The sequence below is a fragment of the Hippopotamus amphibius genome, chromosome 17 (assembly GCF_030028045.1).
Source record: "Hippopotamus amphibius kiboko isolate mHipAmp2 chromosome 17, mHipAmp2.hap2, whole genome shotgun sequence".
In the NCBI taxonomy this organism is placed as follows: Eukaryota; Metazoa; Chordata; class Mammalia; order Artiodactyla; family Hippopotamidae; genus Hippopotamus; species Hippopotamus amphibius.
In genome coordinates, this window is record NC_080202.1 from 44376740 (window position 1) to 44396176 (window position 19437).

Here is a 19437-nt window from a genome sequence, read left to right on the forward strand (position 1 = left end):
TGCCTGAGGATGTCTGCTTTGCTTGGCTTTGAACCTGAACCTTCCCTTTGGCACCTTGATTTTGGTGGGTCTGCTTTCCCCTGCCAGCTCCTGCTGATGTGATTTCCGGTCACCGCCCACACTGGCCCAGACTGCCTCCATGCGAAATCCTGGCCAGGTCTCTTCTCCGAGGTCTCTCCCTCCCCTCTCTCTAGCCAGTCCTGTTTTGTCCAGTGCTGACATCTTGGTGAGACAAATCTCTAATTAAAAAGACACAGAATTGAGGACAATTTTTCTTGTGTCATTTTTATTACTGCTGGTGTATATTGTTGTACCCTGAAAACAAAAACTTTCAAACCTAGAATTTAAAAATTAGGGATGGTTAGTTTATGGTCAAGATTCCTTTATTAACAAAAGAGTTTACGGAACTTTTGTTTATGGAACTTGGTCTATTTGATAAGCCGTGGGTTAGGGAAACTGAAAGCTAAAATTTTTCAATGGGAAATGAAGACTATACAGTTGCAAGGAAGAAGAGTTTTTTTTTTTTTTTCTTTTCTTTTTTTTTTAACATCAGTTACATTTGCACCCCCACCTTTTGAAGAACCAAGGGATACCTTGGTCTAGAGGATTTCCTCCTTTTATTCATTGCTTCTAGGCCTTGTCTGGCTGATCATCATGTGAGCATCAGAGGACTGAGAACAGAGCTGTGGTTCTTAGCTCTGCCGGGAAAAAGACCTGGGAACTTTGCTTTTTCTTATTGATTTTATTTCTCAAAGAGTTTTCTTACTAAGTGACTTGACCTTACACAGTTAACTTGATGTAATCTAAAGAAAATAGATGAAGTATGCTTTAGAAAAAATTACACAGGCTCTAACCAGCCATCTCATTTGGCAATCATTTTCTACAGCGTCTGTCCTTTTGGGATGAGGAGGTGGGTTGTTTTTTTTTTTAAAACACGTGAATGATTACATCTACATACAAGAGCTCCAAACTCTCACTGACCTCCCTCTGCAACACCAGCTGGTGTTGGGGGACAGAGCACTGAGGCAGGCAGGGGGCCTTTCTCAAGGCATCAGTCACCCAGGTTGTTTGGCCAACAGTCCCAGGGGATCTGGGCAGTCCACACACATAAACGTGGCAGCTCCTCCCATCATAACAGTGTTTGTGGAACACATCGGAGGGCCTCAGAGGCATCCCATGGAGAAAGGGGGACTTTTTTGGTCCTTGTTTGTGGTCAGAGTTCTTTGAAAGCATAGGACATTGCAGCTGGAGAAACTTCCATGTTAGGGTTCCACATTTCTAGGCCCTAGTGTGATCCCTCCATCCTCAGGACATAGGGGACCTTCTCCAGCCCTCACCTCAACAATGTGAGCATCTGGATAAGTTTCCAACCCAGAAATTATAGATTTAAAAAGAATAGCTGTTCTGGGGCTCTGGTGTCCTGCTCAGCAGTCCCGGGTGTATCTGTGAATTGACGTGTGTGTGTGTGTGTGTGTGTGTGAACTGATTTTGAAGAAGCAGGTGCTGTCCTGGGTCCATTCTCATCACCCAATCAAGCCAGCGTGAAAGGCCTGTGTGGGGACCACAGAGACCTACACTAGGCTGTTCTCCCGACTGTCTGCTTCCAGCTAGCGCTCATGAACTTGCCCACTTAGCCAGCAAATTTGGATCCAGGGATGGCTTCTGATCTGTAGCAGCAAGTTTCTGTCCTCAAACTTCCTCACACTGATTTTCCCTTGGGTTTTGGGACAACTGAGGTCCCCCAAAGCCTCAGGTATAGAGCCCAGAAAGGAAGGGTGGTCTAGGGTGTGTGTATCTCCTTGGGTCTCTTTGGGGCATCTGCTTTCATGAGTCACCAGCTGGTCCTAAGGCTCCTCTCCCAGCAGGCCAGGTGTCTAGACCTGGAGGAGGCCTGGCTGGTGTAGGAGGAAGGTGGTGAGAGGAGGGGTGGGTGGCAGCAGAGACCCCGAGAAACAGTGTCCCTGGAGCTATTCCCAGGATTCACACAGGTCCAGTCTGGCCGCTGTATGATGGACTCCATGAGAATTGTGGGAAGAAATGCTGGACAGAACTTTCTGGGACACTTCGAGGCTCCCAGAAACCCTGGGCAGCTTCCCATCCAAGAGTCACTGTGAGGACACGAGAGGCTGCCCTGCGGGGATGGGAGAAGGTGAAGGTGGGATTGGGGTGGGGGTGGTTGGTAGGGGGCTCAGTCCTCAGTCTTGTTTTTCTCCCTGGAGACTCTCACTCTGAACTTGGAGAGGCGGCAGAGTCCCCATCCTCGGGGTCCTGCCCATGGGGGGAGATGGGCTGACCCCCCTTCACACGCTTCCACTTCATCCTTCGATTCTGGAACCACACTTTGACCTGATGAAGGAAGCAGAGAAGCCTGGTTACTTCATGAAGGTGTGACCACCTCCCCAATATTGAGGCTGAAGCTACCCAGGGTGCAGCTTGAGGGCCCCCCAGCTCAAAACTCTGCTTGCCCCTCCCCACGCCTACAAAGCCTCCAGGAACTGAGACCAAAGGGGAGGCCCACGAAGACCCACGAAGGCCCGTCATGTCTCCAGATAAAGAAAGTCTGACAGACAGAAGACCTGGTTCTGAGTCACTCTGCATTGGCCCCACCCCCTTCACAAGCCCCGCCCCTCCTGTGCCAACACCCTTCCCTCTAGCTTCTACTACCCAAGAATCTGGGAAGAGAGGATCACCACCCTCACCCTTAGGCACACTTAGAAAGCATTTTTCAGCTTAGATAGCTCTGCTTTGGACATTTTCTCATCTGAGCTTCAGCATTTACCTGCAGGTAAACCTGCAGGGTGGGGCTCTGTCGCTGCTTTACAGGTGGAGACCAGAGAGGTTAGGAGAAGACGTGTCCCAGAGGTCCTGGGGTGACAAAGTGGTAGAGGCAGGATTGGACTCGAAGTCCTCTGATTCGAAATCTAGCACTCCAGCAGAGCACTTTGTCAACTGAAAGCTGCTATCTATTATTAGTATTATTATTATTGTCATTATTATATTTTACTGCATGTCAGAGCATGGAGGGAAAGCCCAAAACAAAGGGCTAGGAAGTTTTCCTCAGAGTGTGCCCAGGAACCAGCTGCAATCCAAATCACCTGGAGACCTTATTAGAAATGCAGATCCCCAGTCCAACGCATTATTCTTGCAAAATCACCCTGTGGAGCTTTGGAATCTGCATTTTAAACAACGGCCTGGGTGATCCCACTGCACTCTCAGGTCTGGGGATAACCAGACCAGAGGTTTCAACCCTGATTGGATGTGAGAATCACCTGGGGGACCTCTGAAGCCTGCTGATGCCTGGACTCCACCCTAGACCAATGAAAACAACCTCTAGGGGTGGAGCCCAGACATCGGTGTTATTAGAATCTCTGCAGGTGATTGTCAGGTACGGCCAGAGTTGAGAACCACGGGACTGGGGCAGAGGGAGAAGAGGAAGGAGAGGGTTCTGGGAGAAGGGGGGAAGAGAGGGGGATGAGGAGAGCGCACAGGAAAGGAGGGACGGCCAGAAGAGGAGGGGCTCGCCGGGGCTGCACCTGCCGCTCGGAGAGGTCCAGGTTTACGGCGATCTCATATCTCCGCAGCCGGGTCAGGTAGTTGTGATGGGCAAACTCAGCCTCGAGCTCCCGCAGCTGCTCCTTGGTGAAGGCCGTCCGCTCCTTGCGGGCCTTGCTGCTGCCCTCCGGCTTCCCTCGGTTCTCCTGGTTGTCTGCGGAGAGAGGGCCCCAAAGAGGAAGCCTTGAGCCACAGGGACCTCGGTTCTCTTTCTTTTGTCCTCAAGCAACAGGGCAGGCTTCCCCTGTTGCTCTTATTTTTAAAGGATGCTAAGAAAGAACTCATGGTGTCCCTTTATCATTCATTCTAGCGTCTTTACCCCCATGGGAAAGATTTTTGGATCCCAACCTCAGGCGTACCGCTCCCCCCCCCACCCCCCACAACTGTTTTTAATTCCCAAAGCACAGGAAGCTGCCCTTGGCTGTTTAATGGTCTCCCACCCGCAGCTTGACATTAGCAGTGGCTATAAGTTTGTGGGGCAGGATGCCCTAAAACTGAGGTTCTCCCTCCTCAGAGACATGAGCATCACCTAGGAACTTGTTAAGACATGCAAATCCTTGGGCCTCACTGCACACTTGCTGAATCAGAAACTCCGGGGGTAGGGCCCAGCGATCTGTTTTAACAAGCCTTCCAGATGATTCTGACGCATGGTCAAGGTTACAAACCTCTGCTCTAAGACCTGGCTACTCAGAGGGTGCCCTGGTGGCCAGGGAGCTGGTCAGACTTGCAAGATCTCCACTGCCACCCCCCTCCCCCACCATCCTCAGACCTACTGAATCAGAATCTGCATTTTAGCAAGATCCCCAGGGAGGTGTGTGCACATGTAGATTGAGAAGTGCTGCTTTAAGTTTCTCCCCTCCTCCCTGCCTCCCCACCTTTGACACCAGGAGGGTCTGAGTCTGGAAAGTTCATTTATGAAGGAGGCTCTGAGTTCGACACAGCAGGGGCTCAATCATAGCTGATAACAGGGGTGCAGGACCAAGCACCTTACATGCATCCGCCACTTAATCCTCACAGTAATTCAGCCGGGTAAGTTCTAGGACGAGACCCACTATATAGACCAGAAAACTAAACACAGAGAAGTGAAGCAAGTTGTCCAAGTTCGTCGAGTTCATCTGGCCAGTGAGCCGTGGGGGCAGGAATCCAACTCGGGCAGTTTGACTCACACACTGTTCCAATGATATATACTCACGAAGGCTTTACAAACGGCGAAGTGCTGTATACACGGAAGGGACTATATCCTGATCTCCTGAACACGGTAAGGGGCGGTGATGGGTGGAGAAGCTCACAGGAAGGAGACCGATACACCCACACAATGAACTACCAACGCGTGCCACGTGGCCGGGGAAGGGCTCCAGGAAGCACTTTTTACGCAGGGCTCTAAAAGTCAGAAGTCTTTCACTTCATTGTCCTTGTTTTACAGACAGGGAAGCCGGCCAAGCAGCCAGATTGCCGAGCGGGGTGGGGATGCGGAGCCCCCTTGTCCACCCCACGTTCCCGTCGGGAACTTCAGCCAGCCGGTTCTTTGTAGCGCTTTCCACGCAGTCCCTCTTGTATTTCAGTCTGCGCATCCTTCGCCCCCGCGCCACGCCTCCGGGAGCCGGGGAGACCGGTGCGCCACCCGCCCCCGCCCGGCGTCCCCAGGGATGCAGAGGAGGCGGAGGAGGGGCCGCCCCCGGGGGTCCCCGCAGCCCCGATGCCCGGCTGCCCGTGCCGGGTCCGGGTGGGCCGCCTGCCGGGCGCGCCCGGAGGCGGGAAGGAAGGGGGCGAGTTCTCCGGCCGGGCTGCCTGCCCAGACCCCTCCGGAAGCGGAGCGGGGGCTGGAGGGGAAGGACGCGCCTCCTGACCTGGGTCCCCCAGGAGTCCTCAGCCTTGGCTGCCGCGAGCCCGGGAGGGAGGGGCGGTCACGGTCACGCCGCGGAGGGACGCCCCTCCCGGAATACAGCCTTGCGCTCGCGCACACAGCGAGATCGGGAAAGCTGGCTCGTTTCCCATCCGCTCCTGTCCCGGGCTCAGGGTTTCCCAGCCCTTTCCTTTCACTGCAGCGGGGATGTCAAACCCAGGGGACTTGCGCCGAGGTTTGAATCCTGGATCTTCTTGCTGGAGCTTCTGAGGAAGTCGCTTAACCTCTCTGGGCTTCAGTTTCCTCATCCAGAAATCTACCTCCCAGCGTTTTTGGGAAGCCTGGACAAGCTGCTGTGTGTGGAGAATGCTTTTAAAACATTAAAGCGCTGGACGAATATATTCTTACGATTCTTCAGTTCCTTGAGTTGCCATCTGAGGGGCTGGGGTAATAGCAGCTGTCGTTTCTTAAAGGATTCCAAGTGCTAAGATGCAGTCACTGCTTTAATCCTCCCCACACTACACCCGTAGGAGTAGGTAGTATTATTATCCCTTTAGCTTTCTCATGTGGATTTGTGTGATAATTTGATTAATAGTGCTCTCTCCCCAGGGATGTAACTGCTTTTTCTCACTTGCTACTGTACCTGGCACATAGGAGGTACTTGCTAAATGTTTGCTAGATTTTCAGTATACAGAGGCAGAAGCAGCCTTAGAGAGGCCCAGGAACTTGCCAAGTGTGCCAGGCAGCTTTTGAGCATCAGAACTGAGATGTGAATCCAGATTCACCTGCGAGAGCCGTGGCCATCAACCCTGGTGTAAAGTTCTCCTTCTTGCGTCTGGCTGGCTCAGGGCTGGACCTGGACCATGGCAGCTCTGCTTGTCTCCATCTCCAGGGCTCCAAGGGGGTCCTGTCCTGGGTTGATGCCCACACCCACCCTCCGCTTCTTTCAGGCCTGCTTGGGTGTGCACAGATGCCCTGTGGAAACCCCCTAAATACCACCCCCCCTCCCCCACCACAGAGTCCGGCATATAATCCTTCCTAGAGAAAAGAGGAGAGGTGGAGGGAGGAGCCCTTTGGAGCTGGTCTTGGTCTGGATATGTGGGCAGCTGACCATTGCCAACCAGGCCAAACCCCTCCCTATCCACTCTTCTCTCTCATCTCTTAGTATCCTGATTTAGGCACGGGGGCCTCAGGATGAGCTGGGAACCAAGTGTCTGAGCTCCTGTGTGAAACTCAGGGCAACGCCTGCTAAAGCATCTGGCACTGGGAGGACCCTTGTCCCTCATCAGCTTCCTGGAGGGGATAAGAACCTTTTAGAAATGTTAGGAATGACGAAAGGGCCAGAAGTATGACAAGTTTGCTATGAAAATCGAAGTGGAAATTATGGTTCTTTTTTCTCCTGCAATAGAGTAAAAAAATTGCAACATTTTCATTAAGATAGGAAAAGACAAAGAAAAATAATGAGCACTTTCATGCCATTTCTGGCCGGGGAGTCTCCATTCTGCTGGCTCATATGCATGGTTCATATGCACACCACCCCCAAGATGGCTTGATCCCCTGAGAGTACACCTTTGTTGGGAAGCCTCCCTCTCTTCTCTGGCCTCAGCTTCCCCATGGGTAGAAGTATGGGATTGGGCTGGGCCTTCTTTCCGCTGGGGAGCCGGTGTCAGAGCTCTTTTCCAATACACAACCCTGACAACTTCTCTCCCTGCTCCATCTTCTGTTGAGAACCCCCCCATCTGGAATCTGAGGTCCCTTCCAGTTTCAAAGATTCTTGTCTTGGCCCCAGGTTCCAACCTTTAGTCAGAAGGAAGGAGCCGTGTGTTGTGTATTCTGTCTCGAGGCCCTCCGCAGCTTTCCAAGGGTCCTCAGCCCAACAACCAGGGCTACGCTGGGGAACTTCCTCTCTCCCTCTGACAGGCACAGCTCCCCAAGCCTGGAGTTGCGTAGAGGGGAGTCGTGTTTGCAGAGATTTCTCAGGACCCGTTGGAGAGCCTGGGACTTAGCTGGCTCCAAGAAAGGGCTCTCTGACCTTGGGCAGGTCCCTTAAGTTCGCAGAGCTTCAGCTTCCTCATTTGTAAAACAGAATAGCCGCACCTACTGTGGTCTGAAGGCTGCTGCGAAGGTAAAATAAGATGGGTAACGTGTGTTAACACTTAGCACAGTGCCTGGCACAACAGCTGCCACTCCTTTTGAAGAACCATCAGGAGAGGTTCTACTGGAGATGATTTTGGAGAGATGACACGATGCTGTTGGAGGAAAAACACGATGCTTCGCAAGGTACCACGTCTCCAGAACTGTGTGAAAGGGATGCCTTTTCAATGTCTGGCCTTTTAATTATTTTCCCTTCTCCACCACTTCTGCACATCTGTACTTGAGTCTGTGTCTCTGTTGCTTCCAGGCACAGTAACTAGAATTGATCAGCGTGACGATCCACATCAGTCCTCCTGGTCCTGATTCTTCCTCAGGGCCAGGGGGTGCCTCTTCCAGGACTGCAGGGGGAGGAGGCTGGAGCTCAGCTGGCTGCCTGTGAGGTTAAGGAGGAGCCGCTCGGCCCCGCCCCACCCTCTGCACACCCTCGGGAGCAGGGCCATGATGGAATGATCCAGAGTGCCCAGAAAAATGCAAACAGGATGTATGTGTGATTGCGGTTTCCACCATGAGCTTTTACACCATCCAAGGTAAATTATTTCATAAATAGCTGTCACGTTTGGCAGGCCTTCTTAAAGTTAGCAGACAGCTTTATCGGAACTACGGGGAGGTTCAGACAGACCTTGGGGAAGGTGCCTTTTTGGAGTCCTGTATTCCTACTCCCCAACTCTCACAGCCATTTAACATAAATTTCTATCCAAGACCAGATAGATAGTCACATGCCCCATATTCAAACAGCACTCTGCAGTTAACAACTGACAATGGATTTCTTTCCCCCAGAGATAAACTTCTTTTGGCTTTTTCTCTGTACTACAGAATCATAGAATAGTAGACCTGGAAGGAGGCTTAGAGATGATTTGATGTGGCCTTTTCATTTTATAGGTGAGCCTAGAGAAGGTAAGAAACTTGCCTAAAGACACACAGCAAGTTAGCGGCAGAATTGAGCTGAAAACCCAGATTTCCTATTGGATCATCTTTTTATTCTACAAGGTAGGAAAGGTGCATATTATCGCATGGAACAGATGAGGAAGATTCAGAGACTAAATGGCTTGTAAAAAGTCCCCCGGGAGCAGTCCAGGCTATGTCACACTGCACTGCAGGGGCAATGAGTGTGGAGCTGTGCTCACTCCATGAAGGGCATCTGGGTCTGGGTCCAGGTCTGCCTCCTTGGGACTCCCCTAGGTGAGACCTTGGTAAATCCTCTGAAAACAGTGTCTACAGCTTCCTGAGCTACAGACCAGACCTTTAATGTGCTTGTTAGTTTTGATATTTCAACTTCAGAAATAGACAGGACCTGGAATGAAGCCAGTCCCGAGACCAGATGGGCATTTGCATACAGACCTCCTGGCTTCCTGGAGCTGGCCTGCCTTTCTCTCTTGGCCCTCCCCCTGCCCCCCAGCTCAATGACCAGGCCCTTTCTGTCTCACATGGGGGCCTGAAGAGACATGGTGGGGCTCCCGGCCTCTTTGAGGAGCCCAGCAGTGCAGTTGGGGAATTCAGGGATGGGAATGCGTGGGGCTAGAGTCATCTTTGCTGAGAGTCACAGGTGGGGGGTGGTGAGGGTGGGCGTTGATGAGGGAGAATGGTATGGACTGGCTGAGAAGATGGGGTGGGGGGACCATGGAAGCGGGGAGCAGAGAAGTGGAGGGGGTAGGGGGGCAGGGGAAATGAGAGGTGGGAGCAGCAGCAAGCTTCTGAGATGGTTGGGGGGGGGCACGGGCAGAGCTGGGCTTTGTGTTTATAAGTTCCAGATGTCAACCTCAGCTGTCACCAAAGGAAGTGTAGGATTCAGGACCCAGGGCCCACCGCTCACAGTTTCTCCACCACTGAGTTCAAGGAAAACAGCGGAAAACATGAACTAGAAAAGGCTGGAATGGGAGTAGGGGCTGGGAGAGGAATCCTGGCCAAAGGCCAGGGCAGCCTGATTCAGTGAGCAGAATGGGCATCAGGGAAGCTGGCCCCAGGGGTCTGCAGGGGCCTCGAGTCCTGCCCCCCAGAAAGGGGTGAGTGTGGGTTTGAGATCACTCAGCGTGGTACTTGGTGTCACGTTCGTGACCCAGGCAACACTCACTGAAGCTGTCCATTTATTTTGTTATCACCTCCTTTCCTTCTTCCTGTGTCAAACAGCTTGCTTCTTCAGAGATTCATTTGTAAAACAGTCTTCACTTTTTTTCTTCTTTCTTGATGGGAGTAAGATAAGAATGCAACAGACGAATGGATAAAGAGGATGTGGTACATATATACAATGGAATATTTACTCAGCCATAAAAAGGAACGAAATTGGGTCATTTGTAGAGATGTGGATGGACCTAGAGACTGTCATACAGAGTGAAGTAAGTCAGAAAGAGAAAAACAAATATCGTATATTAATGCATATATGTGGAATCTAGAAATGGTACAGATGAACCAGTTTGCAAGGCAGAAATAGAGACAGAGATGTAGAGAGCAAATGTATGGACACCAAGGAGGGGAAGGGTGGGGTGGGATGAACTGGGAGAGTGGGATTGACATATATATACCGCTATGTATAAAATAGATAGCTAATGAGAACCTGCTGTATGCACAGGGAACTCCACTTTGCTGTACAGTAGAAACTAACACAACGTGGTAAAACAACTATACCCCAATAAAAAAAAATGAAAGTGAAACAACGGGAAAATTAAAAAACAAAAACAAAAAGAAAGCGGGGATCTGTTTGTGGCCAGAAGCAATGCTCTGTCTGAATGGAAAAGCACTAGTGGCCAACAGACCCTGGACTGGAGCATGTGTCCCACTGCTAGAACCCTGTCCCTGTCCCCTCTGTTTATGGGCTGAATTGTGTACCCCCACCAATTAATATGTTGAAATTCTAACCCCCAGTACCTCTGAGTGTGACTGTACTTTGAGATAGGGCCTTTCAAGAGGTGATTAAGTTAAAATGAGGCTGTTAGGGTGAGCCCTAATCCAACCTGACTAGACAAGAAAGCGGCCGTCTGCCAGCCAAAGAGAGAAGCCTCAAGAGAAACCAAACCTCCTAATATCTTGATCTTTGACTTCTAGCTTCCAGAACTGCGAACTAAGACGCCCCCAACTCCCCACAGCCATGCTTACCACTGAGGAGAGAGAGGGAGCAAGGCCATGGGGAGTGCTTGGCAAGGCTGATGCAAGGCCATAGGGACTGCTCTGCAAATTAGAAAAAGGTGCCACTTCCTTGAGACTGGAGAGCACAGCCACTTGTCCATGTGGCGGCTGGGCCCCCTCGCCGCCCAGCCGTGAGCCCCTCTAACTGCCTGCCCGTGACGGGTCCCCCTTATTGTCAGTCACAGGAGCTCCACTTGCTTCCCAGCCATGGCGGTGCTTGAGACCCGACCCCAGTACCCTGTAGGGGATTCCTCCAAGTCAGCCCAGCCTGCACGTGGATGTTTATACATCTTTCTGACCCAGCACTCACTCTGACCCTGGGCTGGTTTTATGATTGAAGTCTGGTTCTTTGCACACTTTTTCATGAGTGAGACTGTAAAAGTCCTGATGCATTTTACAGAAGTACTTCACACATGATGAAAACCCTCATGCCAGGCAGTGGAGCCACTCTCAGAGAGAAAGTGAGAAAATGAATGAGTGAATGCCAAGCTGCACTAGAGGCTGTTGGCCAGACATTGAATGAGCTTCTTCTGTGTACAAATGTTTCAGTAGGTGCTAGGGAGACTGCACAGGTGAATTAGATAGCATTCCAGCCCTCCTGACACTTCAGTTTTAAGGAAAAAGGCAGCCATATGCATCTATAACTCTGGAAGCGGGCCAACTGTTGTTTGATGCTAAGATGGAGATGTCAACAAGGCATGTTCCATGTGTGAGGGGAGAGAGGTCATGAAAGGATTCTTGGACACTCAACAAACTAGGAATAGAAGGAAAGCCCATATATGAAGAGCCCATAGCCAACATCATACTCAATGGTGAAAAAGTGAAATAGTTTCCTCTAATATTGGAAACTAGGGAAAGGATGTCCACTCTCATCATTTCTATTCAATATAATACTGGAAGTCCTAGCCAGAGCAATCAGGCAAGAAAAAGAAATAAAAGGCATTTAAATCAAAAAGGGAGAAGTAAAGTAATCTCTGTTTGTAGATGACATAATCTTGTGTGTGGAAAACCCTACAGATTCCACAAAAGCCTCTTAGAACTAATAAATAAATTCAACAAGGTTGCAGGATACAGACTCAACATGCACAAAATCATTTGTGTTTCTATATATGAACAATGTACAATCCAAAAGGGAAATTAAGAAAACAATCCCATTTACAATAGCATCAAAAAGCATAAGATACTTAGGAATAAACTTAACTAAAGAGGCAAAAGATTTGTACAGTGAAAATTACAAAACATTGCTGAAAGAAATTAAAGACACAAATAAATGGAAAGACATCCTATGTTCATGGATTGAAAGACTTAATATTGTTAAAATGTCCATGCTACCCAAAGCGATCTATGGATTCAACGCAATCCCTATCAAAATCCCAGTGACATTTTTTTTTTCAAAAATAGAAAAAAAAAATCATCCAAAAATTCACATGGGATCTCAAAGAACCCTGAATAGCCAAAAAGATCTTGAAAAAGAAAAACCAAGCCAGAGGTCTCATGCTTCCTTATTTTAAAACATATTGCAAAGATACAGTAATGAAATCAATATGGTAATGGCGCAAAAACAGACACATAGATCAATGGAACAGAACAGAGAGCCCAGAAGTAAGCCCTCACCTAGACGGTCAAATGATCTTCAACAAAGGTACAAAGGCTACACAGTGGGGAAGGGACAGTCTACAACAAATAGTGTTGGGAAAGCTGGATATCCACATGCAAAAGAATAAAGTTGGATCCTTACCTTACACCACATGTAAAAATTAACTCAAAATGCATTAAAGACCTAAAAATGTAAGACCTAAAACTAGCAGACTCCAAGAAAACATGGGGGGAAAGCGTCAAGACATTGGATTTGATGACGATTTCTTGGATATGACACCAAAAGCATAGTCAACAAAAGCAAAAATAGACAAATAGAACTACATCAAACAAGAATTTCTGTGCAGCAAAGGAAATAAACAACAGAATAAAAAGGCAACCTAAGGAATGGGAGAAAATATCTGTGGACCATATGTCTGGTAAGGGATTAATATCCAGAATATAAAAAGAACTCCTGTAAGTCAACAACAAAAATCAAACAGTCCAATTTAAAACTGGGCAGAGGACCTGAAAAGACATTTCTCCAAAGAAGATATACAAATGGCCAATAAGTATATGAAAAGATGCTCAACATCACCAGTCACTAGGGAAATACAAATCAAAACCACAGTGAAGTATCACTTCATACCTATTAGCATGACTATTATAAAAATAAAACCCAGAAAATAACAAGTGTTGGCAAGGATGTGGAGAAACTGGAACTCTGTTGGTGGGATTGTAAAATAGCTGTTATGGAAAACAGCATGGAGGTTCCTCAAAAAATTCAGAATAAAATTACCACATGATCCAGCAATCCTACTTCTGGGTATATATCCAAAAGAATTCAAAGCAGGATCTCAAAGAGATATTTGCACACCCATGTTCATTGCAGAATTATTTATAATAGCCAAGAGGTGGAAGCAGCCCAAGTGTCCATTGACAGATGAATGGATAAAGAAAATGTGTGTACGCATACAACACAATATTATTCAGCCTTAAAAAAATAAAGAAATCCTATCAAATGCTACAACATGGATGAGCCTTGAGGACATTGTGCCAAGTAAACTAAACCAGTCACAAAAAGACAGATACTGCTTGATTCCACTTATATGTAAAGTAATCGAATTTTTAGAAATGGAGAGTAGAAAGCTGGTTGCCAGGGCTCATGGGGAGAGGGTAAAGGGGAGTTGTTTTTCAATGTATATAGAGTTTTTATAAGATGGAAAAGTTCTAGAGATCTGTTGCATAACAATATACATCTAGTTAATGCTACTGAACTGCACATTTAAAAATGGTTATGATGGTAAATCTTACATTATGTGTTCTTGAACACAATTTAAAAAAAAAGGCAGATTTCAAATACAAGATATCCCATGGTAAGAAATCTCAGGAGAGCTCCTTTATGAAGTTATAAGCTGTATTTATAAAATCAGCACGGGTTCTAGCAATACTATTAGTTTGAAACATTTAAACTATAACTTTCACTGAAATGATGCTATGTACAAGTGGAGTCATAAAAGAAAGAAGGGTGGATGGAAGGAATGAAGGAAAGAAAGAAGGAAGGAAGGGTCCTTGGAGTAGGTGGCTTTCAAGCTGGATGTTAAAATAGGTAGGCAGAAGAGTGAGGGAAGAGAATGGTGTTTGAGGCAGGGGGAGGCACTGAGCGAATGGAGGGGATGGGGAAAAAGAGCCGGGTGCCTTTGCAAAGCAAGTAAACTGGTGTGTTTGTGGTGAGGTGAGTGGAGGTGGAGGTGGGTGGGATGGCCTGTAGTGGGAGATAAGAGAGGAAAGAGGCTAATTTGTGGAGGATTTTTCAACCTCGGGGGAAATTGAGAGTGCGCGTAGGCTGGGCACGGGGAGGTGGATATCAGATCTTGCAAGGGAGAAATCAGGGAAGGAAGAGCCTTGGGAGGCATGCGTGTTGGAGCTGCAGGAGGATGGGACAAAGCAGCGTCAAATGAAGGCAGAGTGAGTATGTGAGGGTGTCTGCGAGTGGCGCTGATCCTGGGCACCACGGCTCTCCCAGGCGGGCGATCAGATTCACCTGCAGCCTGGCTGATCACGCGCGACCTTCCCTTGAACCCCGTCAGGAAATCACCGCGAAATCCTTCATTCCCATAAATTAAGACGACCACGGTAGCAACGACAGATTGGGGCAAACAAGAGTGGCCTCGCAGCTGTCCTTGCCAGCAGGGGTCTTCAACAGCCCCTGGCCCCTGGGCGGGAGTGGTTGGGATGAGTTAACATCATACCCACCTCCTAAATCACTTCTGTGCTGTGAACCAACAGAAAGTCTCAGGGTGGGGTCCAGGGAGCCCCGCTTTCCTGACCACTTCCTTGAGCAAATCAGCTCCATTTCCAGGGATGGGAGTGATGGGCGAGCATCTGGGACTGGCAGAGGAAGGAGAGGGGCAAGCAGAGAAGTTCCTTTTGAAACAAACTTTCAGTAACTTTCTGTTACTGGACCCCCGTGGCCAGGCCAACCAGTATGGGACATGTTTACCAGGTACAACTCACCCCCTACCCCAGCCTCTCTGGCAGATCTCTGAGCTCCAGGCTCCTAATTAGTGGCAATTGGATTTCAGGACCAACAATGATTGCAACAAGTTCCCACATCTTATACCCCAGACTCAGGAATTTCTGAGACAGCATATTGGAAAATATCCAAATTCCACTGTCCCCCAAACCATAGGGCTATTTGTCAGATTCTGTGTTCTGAAGACTGGTTCTGGAAATATGGGCCTAATACCATTCATAGCTGCTACTTATCGAACTCATGTGCCAGGTACAGTGTTAATCTCACGGATCACAGCATTTAACCTTCACAGTGACTCCACATGGAGAGTGATATTGTTATAGTCCCATTTTACAGCTGGGGAAACAGAGGCTCCAAAAAGTTAAGAACTTTCCCAACGTCAAGCAGCCAAAAGTGGCAGGGCTGACCCTGCGACCTGTCTGCCTGATTGTGAAGCACGATGGAAAACACACCTCTGATCAATGCTGCTTAACCTTCCAGAGATGGCTTAGCGGAGGCCAGGGGGAGGTGCGTGAGATATTCACATTGACTGCAAAATGCAAGCAGTGCCAAAAACCTCAGTAATCAAGAGAAAGAATATTTTAATGCGATGTTTTAAAAAATCAAAATTAATACAAAAAGTTCACGATGAACAGAATGTCAACATTTAAAATAGAGAATCCAACCAGCGGTTCAAGATTGGTAGGGAGGGGTGGGGTGGGGGTGTTCGTGGGTTTGTCTCTTGTGAACTGAATTCCAGGCTCCTGGAGTAAGTTGTGAGCCTTGCCCATCGCTTTCTCTTCTCTTTAGGCTCTTACGAAACTCATCTTTGCTGCCTCCTACCCCTTCAGCTAATTTCTGAAGGAAGATGCGAGCAGCCAGGCAATAAAGATTCCCATGCTGACCAGAGAGAGTCCGGAACCCCAGAGAATGAATGGGAAACAGCTTGCTGTGCCCTGCTTTGTGTGACTGCTGCTCCTGCTGCTGCTTCTGAGTGGACCCTGAGGGAGAGCCCAGGGTCCCTCCTGGGTGGGACCCTCCCCGACCAGAGGCTGATCCTCTAAGGAGGGTGCTCTGGGGTGGCCAGCTGCTTGGCACGTGAGCAGCGCCATCCATGGGCCACTCGCCAAAAGGAAAGATGGTGCACTTGGGTCTCGCTGAAACATGGAATGAGCTTGCCTAAGCCCAGCCCTTGGCTTTGCTTATGCCTTCCCAGTGCCCTTGGCCCACAGTTCCCTGGAAAGCGGCTGGATGCAGCCGAGATGGATGTGGGCAGAGATGGAGGAGCTACAATGGCAGGTGCCACAGATGGAGGAGCTACAGTGGCAGGCGCCACGGAGGGGAGAGCTGTTCAACTAGGCGCAGAGCCAAGTGGCTGAGCGCTCACTGGAGAGGAGAAGCAGAAAGTGTCCCATTCTCGGCAAACCTCCAACCAGGCTTAGGAATAGTTCAAGGTTTAACTGGCTGGGGATTTAAAGAGCCCTACTACTGAGCAGCCAGGGAGGCTGTGGTTTTTAATCATCCACTGTGAGTACACTGAGGGGCTTCTCAAGCATGGAGACCAGATATTTCAAAATGAGGATTGTGCTGGAAATCTACTGAAGGGTGTGGGATTTGGGCTCTGAAGTCTGGGGTTTGAGCTTTCTTCTAGGGTGACCAACTGTCCCAGGGACACTGGACTTTCAATGCTAAAACCAGAAAAGTCCTGGGTACATAAGATGAGTGGGTCACCCTAGTTTGACTCCATGCTAGCAGAGCTCCCCTCAGACTTTTCGGTCTCTCCTTTTCCACACATAAAGAATCAAGTCGCTGATAAGACCTGCTGTACGAAACTCAAAAACTTGTGGGACTCAGAGGAGTTATCGTATGTTTCCTGCAGCACCTCGAACTCCCTAGATCATAGCACATCCACTGCCAAACAGGCATCTGCTGGCCTCTCCTCCCTCTCAGTTTGAGCTCTTTGAGTAAGACCACCTTATTCATCCCTGCAGTGCCAGGGCCTCTGCCAATGCTTGGCAAAAAGAAGATGCTTGGGAAATCTGTGCTGCTTTGAAGCTGCTTCATAAAGCAAAGCAGAGAGCACTCTCATTGGTTGGTTAATCTCCTCACTTGCTGCCTGTCCCTGGTTAGCCCCATGAAAGGTCTTCTGTAGGTTCAAACAGACAGCTGTACCCCAAGGGCAGCCGTCAGGAGGACGTAGTGGGGCAGTGGGGGCGTGAGGCGAGGGCACTGTCCTCTTCCGGGCAAGGTGGGGACAGGGAACCAGAGAAGAGGTGAACAGGTGGTGAGAGAAGCCAGGGGGGTCCCATGGGGAGAGGAGGAAACAACAGGTCCCCACCTCCAGGAGGAGATGGACTTTAGCTGAGATTTGAAAAAGCAGGTCGGCTCTATCCTCTGGCCTCCGCTGCTCCAGTACCAAGCAGGGCTTTGCCTGCATTCTGAGATCCAGTGCTTGCCCTCTGTTGCCTGACTCCCTGACTCTCTCCAAGGCTGGGGATCCCTCAGGAGGACTCCTCAGAGGAGTGGCCCTTTGGGGGGTCACACAGACCTTAGCATGCTGAGCTGCCTCTTGGCCTGGGCGCAGCCCAGCTGGGCAAGGTGATACCTGGTGGGCAGTCTGCCCCAAATCTTAGTGCTTGCCTCTCGCATCCCTGCCCTATGTCTGTTTCTCTGCCTCTAGACTCCTGGAGATGCAGAGTCCTGCTTCTACTTAACTGTCTGGGGTCCCAGGCTTGGTCCTAGGCCTCCAAGCCTTGGTGGTAACTAGGGAGCAAGCCCTGGGGCTCTGGGACCATTTGGAGCTGGCTAGGGCATGGTGGGGAGAAGCGTGACCCAGAGGCAGCCCAGCTCAGGAAAGCCCCTTCCAGCGGTTGCCAGCCTGTACCCAAGGCTCCGTCCCATGTGTCCTCCAAATCTTTGTGGACCCTTTTCATTCTCTTGCCAATGCGTCTTTCCTGGGGCCCAGGAGAGCTGAGGACACAGACATAGCCCCCATCACCGGAAAATGCTAGAACTCTGAGTAAAAGCAACCCCCAAGGTAACTGTTCTAAGTCTCCTGCCTTTGGGTAGGTCAGATCATATTGTTCCCCATTCATGGTCAGGATACCTAGGCTCAGAGAGGGCAAGCAACCTCCTCAAGGTCACACAGTAAAGGAACCATCAGCTGTTCCTCAGCCACGTACCTGAACTTTCCTTTTTCCGTCTGGTTGACTTCTTCTCCGTCTCATTGGCAGTGCTCCCGAGGACCTCATAGTCCGCGCCTGGGCCTCCCGTGGTGTCCACCAGGCCTGGGCTGCTGGCTCCCATCTCCTTGGAGCCCCCCGCTGGGCCTGGGTTGAGCCTACACCGGGCCTCCGAGAAGGGGAAGTGCCAGTCGGGGGGCTGTGGGAAGGCGGGGTGCTGCTCGGTGAAGCCGCGCTCCTCCCGGGGCAGGCTGTGCGGGGTGGCTGCCAGGCAGGAGGCCGAGAAGTCGGGGTACGCTGCCGTCGCTGTCGCTGGGAAGTCTGGTTTCTGGTGGAAGGAGAACGGGGTTGGCGGGTAGTGGGGGAGGCCTGAGGCCCCACTGCCTTCCGAGTGGGGGTTTCGAAGGCAGCCCCAGACCGGGGCCGGGGGGTGGGGGCCCCTCATGCAGCTGCTGGCCACCGGATCCATCTGCCGTCTGCTGCACGCCTCAGTCCTTTCAAAGGTTGGATTCTTACACTTTTTATAATCAAAATGTTAAAAACGCAAAAAAAAAAAAAATTTTTTTTTTTTTTTTTTTTTTTTTTTAACAAGAGGGAAAAATGTTCAACAGAAAATTCGCCCCAGGAACCAAAATAAAAACCAAAACTAAAGTTGCTCCTTATAGCACGCACACATGTGGTTGGCCACACGTACGTGTGCCCGCAGCTACGTTGGACTTCGCTCCTGGCTTCCTGGGCCCCCCCGACACACCAGCCTGCCTAGCGGGGTCCCCTGTATGTGTATTTGTCGCCGATGACACTGAACATTTTCACTGTCCCAGCCCAGACGCACCAGCTGATGAGTGGTTGTCCTAGAGCCTGCAGCAAATGCCTGCAAAGAGCTGGTCCAGGGCTGCTGAGACACACTTTTAAATCCTGCGGTGGGGAGAGAGTGACAAATTTCTGAAGTGAAATGTGAGAGAGGAGAGGGAGGGGTTAACCAGCTCACACACGATCCCCTCCAACCAAAACCCGAGCAGGCAACTATGAATCATCAGAAACCTTATATGCACATCTAATGGGATTTGCAGATGGAGCCTTTTAAAGAAACATTGTCTGTATTTTTTTTTTTTTTAAGGAAAGAGAGCAGCACACACACATTTCTTTAATGTGCCTCCTATAACACTAAGAAGTTATTTTACTGCACTGTTAACAAAATTCCCCAAGTCTTGGATTTGGAAAAAGCCGTAAGTCAGATCCAGAATCCATCAAGTGCCAAATTCCAGGGAGTGAAGCGGGGAATAAGTGCAAGAGACAAGTTTGCTGATTGCGTTTGATTTAAAGGCCCTTCTACTGCTGCTTGCAAAAAGGAAGGCGGATTAAAAGAAATCTTTTTTTGCAAGTCTCAGCGGCCCACTATGGTCTGCAGTAGAAAGAAAGACACACTCCAGAAAAAAATTATTTCTCTCAGCCCACAGTGACATTCTCACTTTCTCAATAACTTAAAAAAACAATCAGAT

General features: G+C 49.5%; 1 protein-coding gene across 3 annotated transcripts; it reads right to left on the reverse strand.

Annotated features, from left to right (window-relative positions):
* Positions 1-288: 288 nt before the first annotated feature.
* Positions 289-18785, reverse strand: MEOX1 (mesenchyme homeobox 1). Of its 3 annotated transcripts, XM_057715838.1 has the most exons (4): positions 18771-18785; positions 17939-18266; positions 3534-3706; positions 289-2346 (listed from the first exon to the last, which is right to left on the reverse strand). In XM_057715838.1, exons 2-4 carry the CDS (start codon positions 18060-18062, stop codon positions 2224-2226), a joined length of 420 nt encoding a protein of 139 aa, XP_057571821.1. In that variant the 5' UTR covers positions 18063-18266; positions 18771-18785; the 3' UTR covers positions 289-2223. The 3 variants fall into 3 exon arrangements, with proteins under 3 accessions (XP_057571821.1, XP_057571819.1, XP_057571820.1); XM_057715836.1 differs by lacking the exon at positions 18771-18785 and having other exon boundaries at positions 17939-18770; XM_057715837.1 differs by lacking the exons at positions 3534-3706; positions 18771-18785 and having other exon boundaries at positions 17939-18770.
* Between the last annotated feature and the right edge of the window lie 652 nt (positions 18786-19437).

Coding starts and splice junctions, on each gene's coding strand:
- MEOX1 (XM_057715836.1), bottom strand. CDS start 18,407: ATGGATCCGGTGGCCAGCAGCTGCATGAGGGGCCCCCACCCCCCGGCC. Junction 3,707..17,938: donor ACGGAAAAAGGAAAGTTCAG/GTACGTGGCTGA, acceptor CTCTCTCCGCAG/ACAACCAGGAGAACCGAGGG. Junction 2,347..3,533: donor TGGACCTCTCCGAGCGGCAG/GTGCAGCCCCGG, acceptor TTCCTTCATCAG/GTCAAAGTGTGGTTCCAGAA.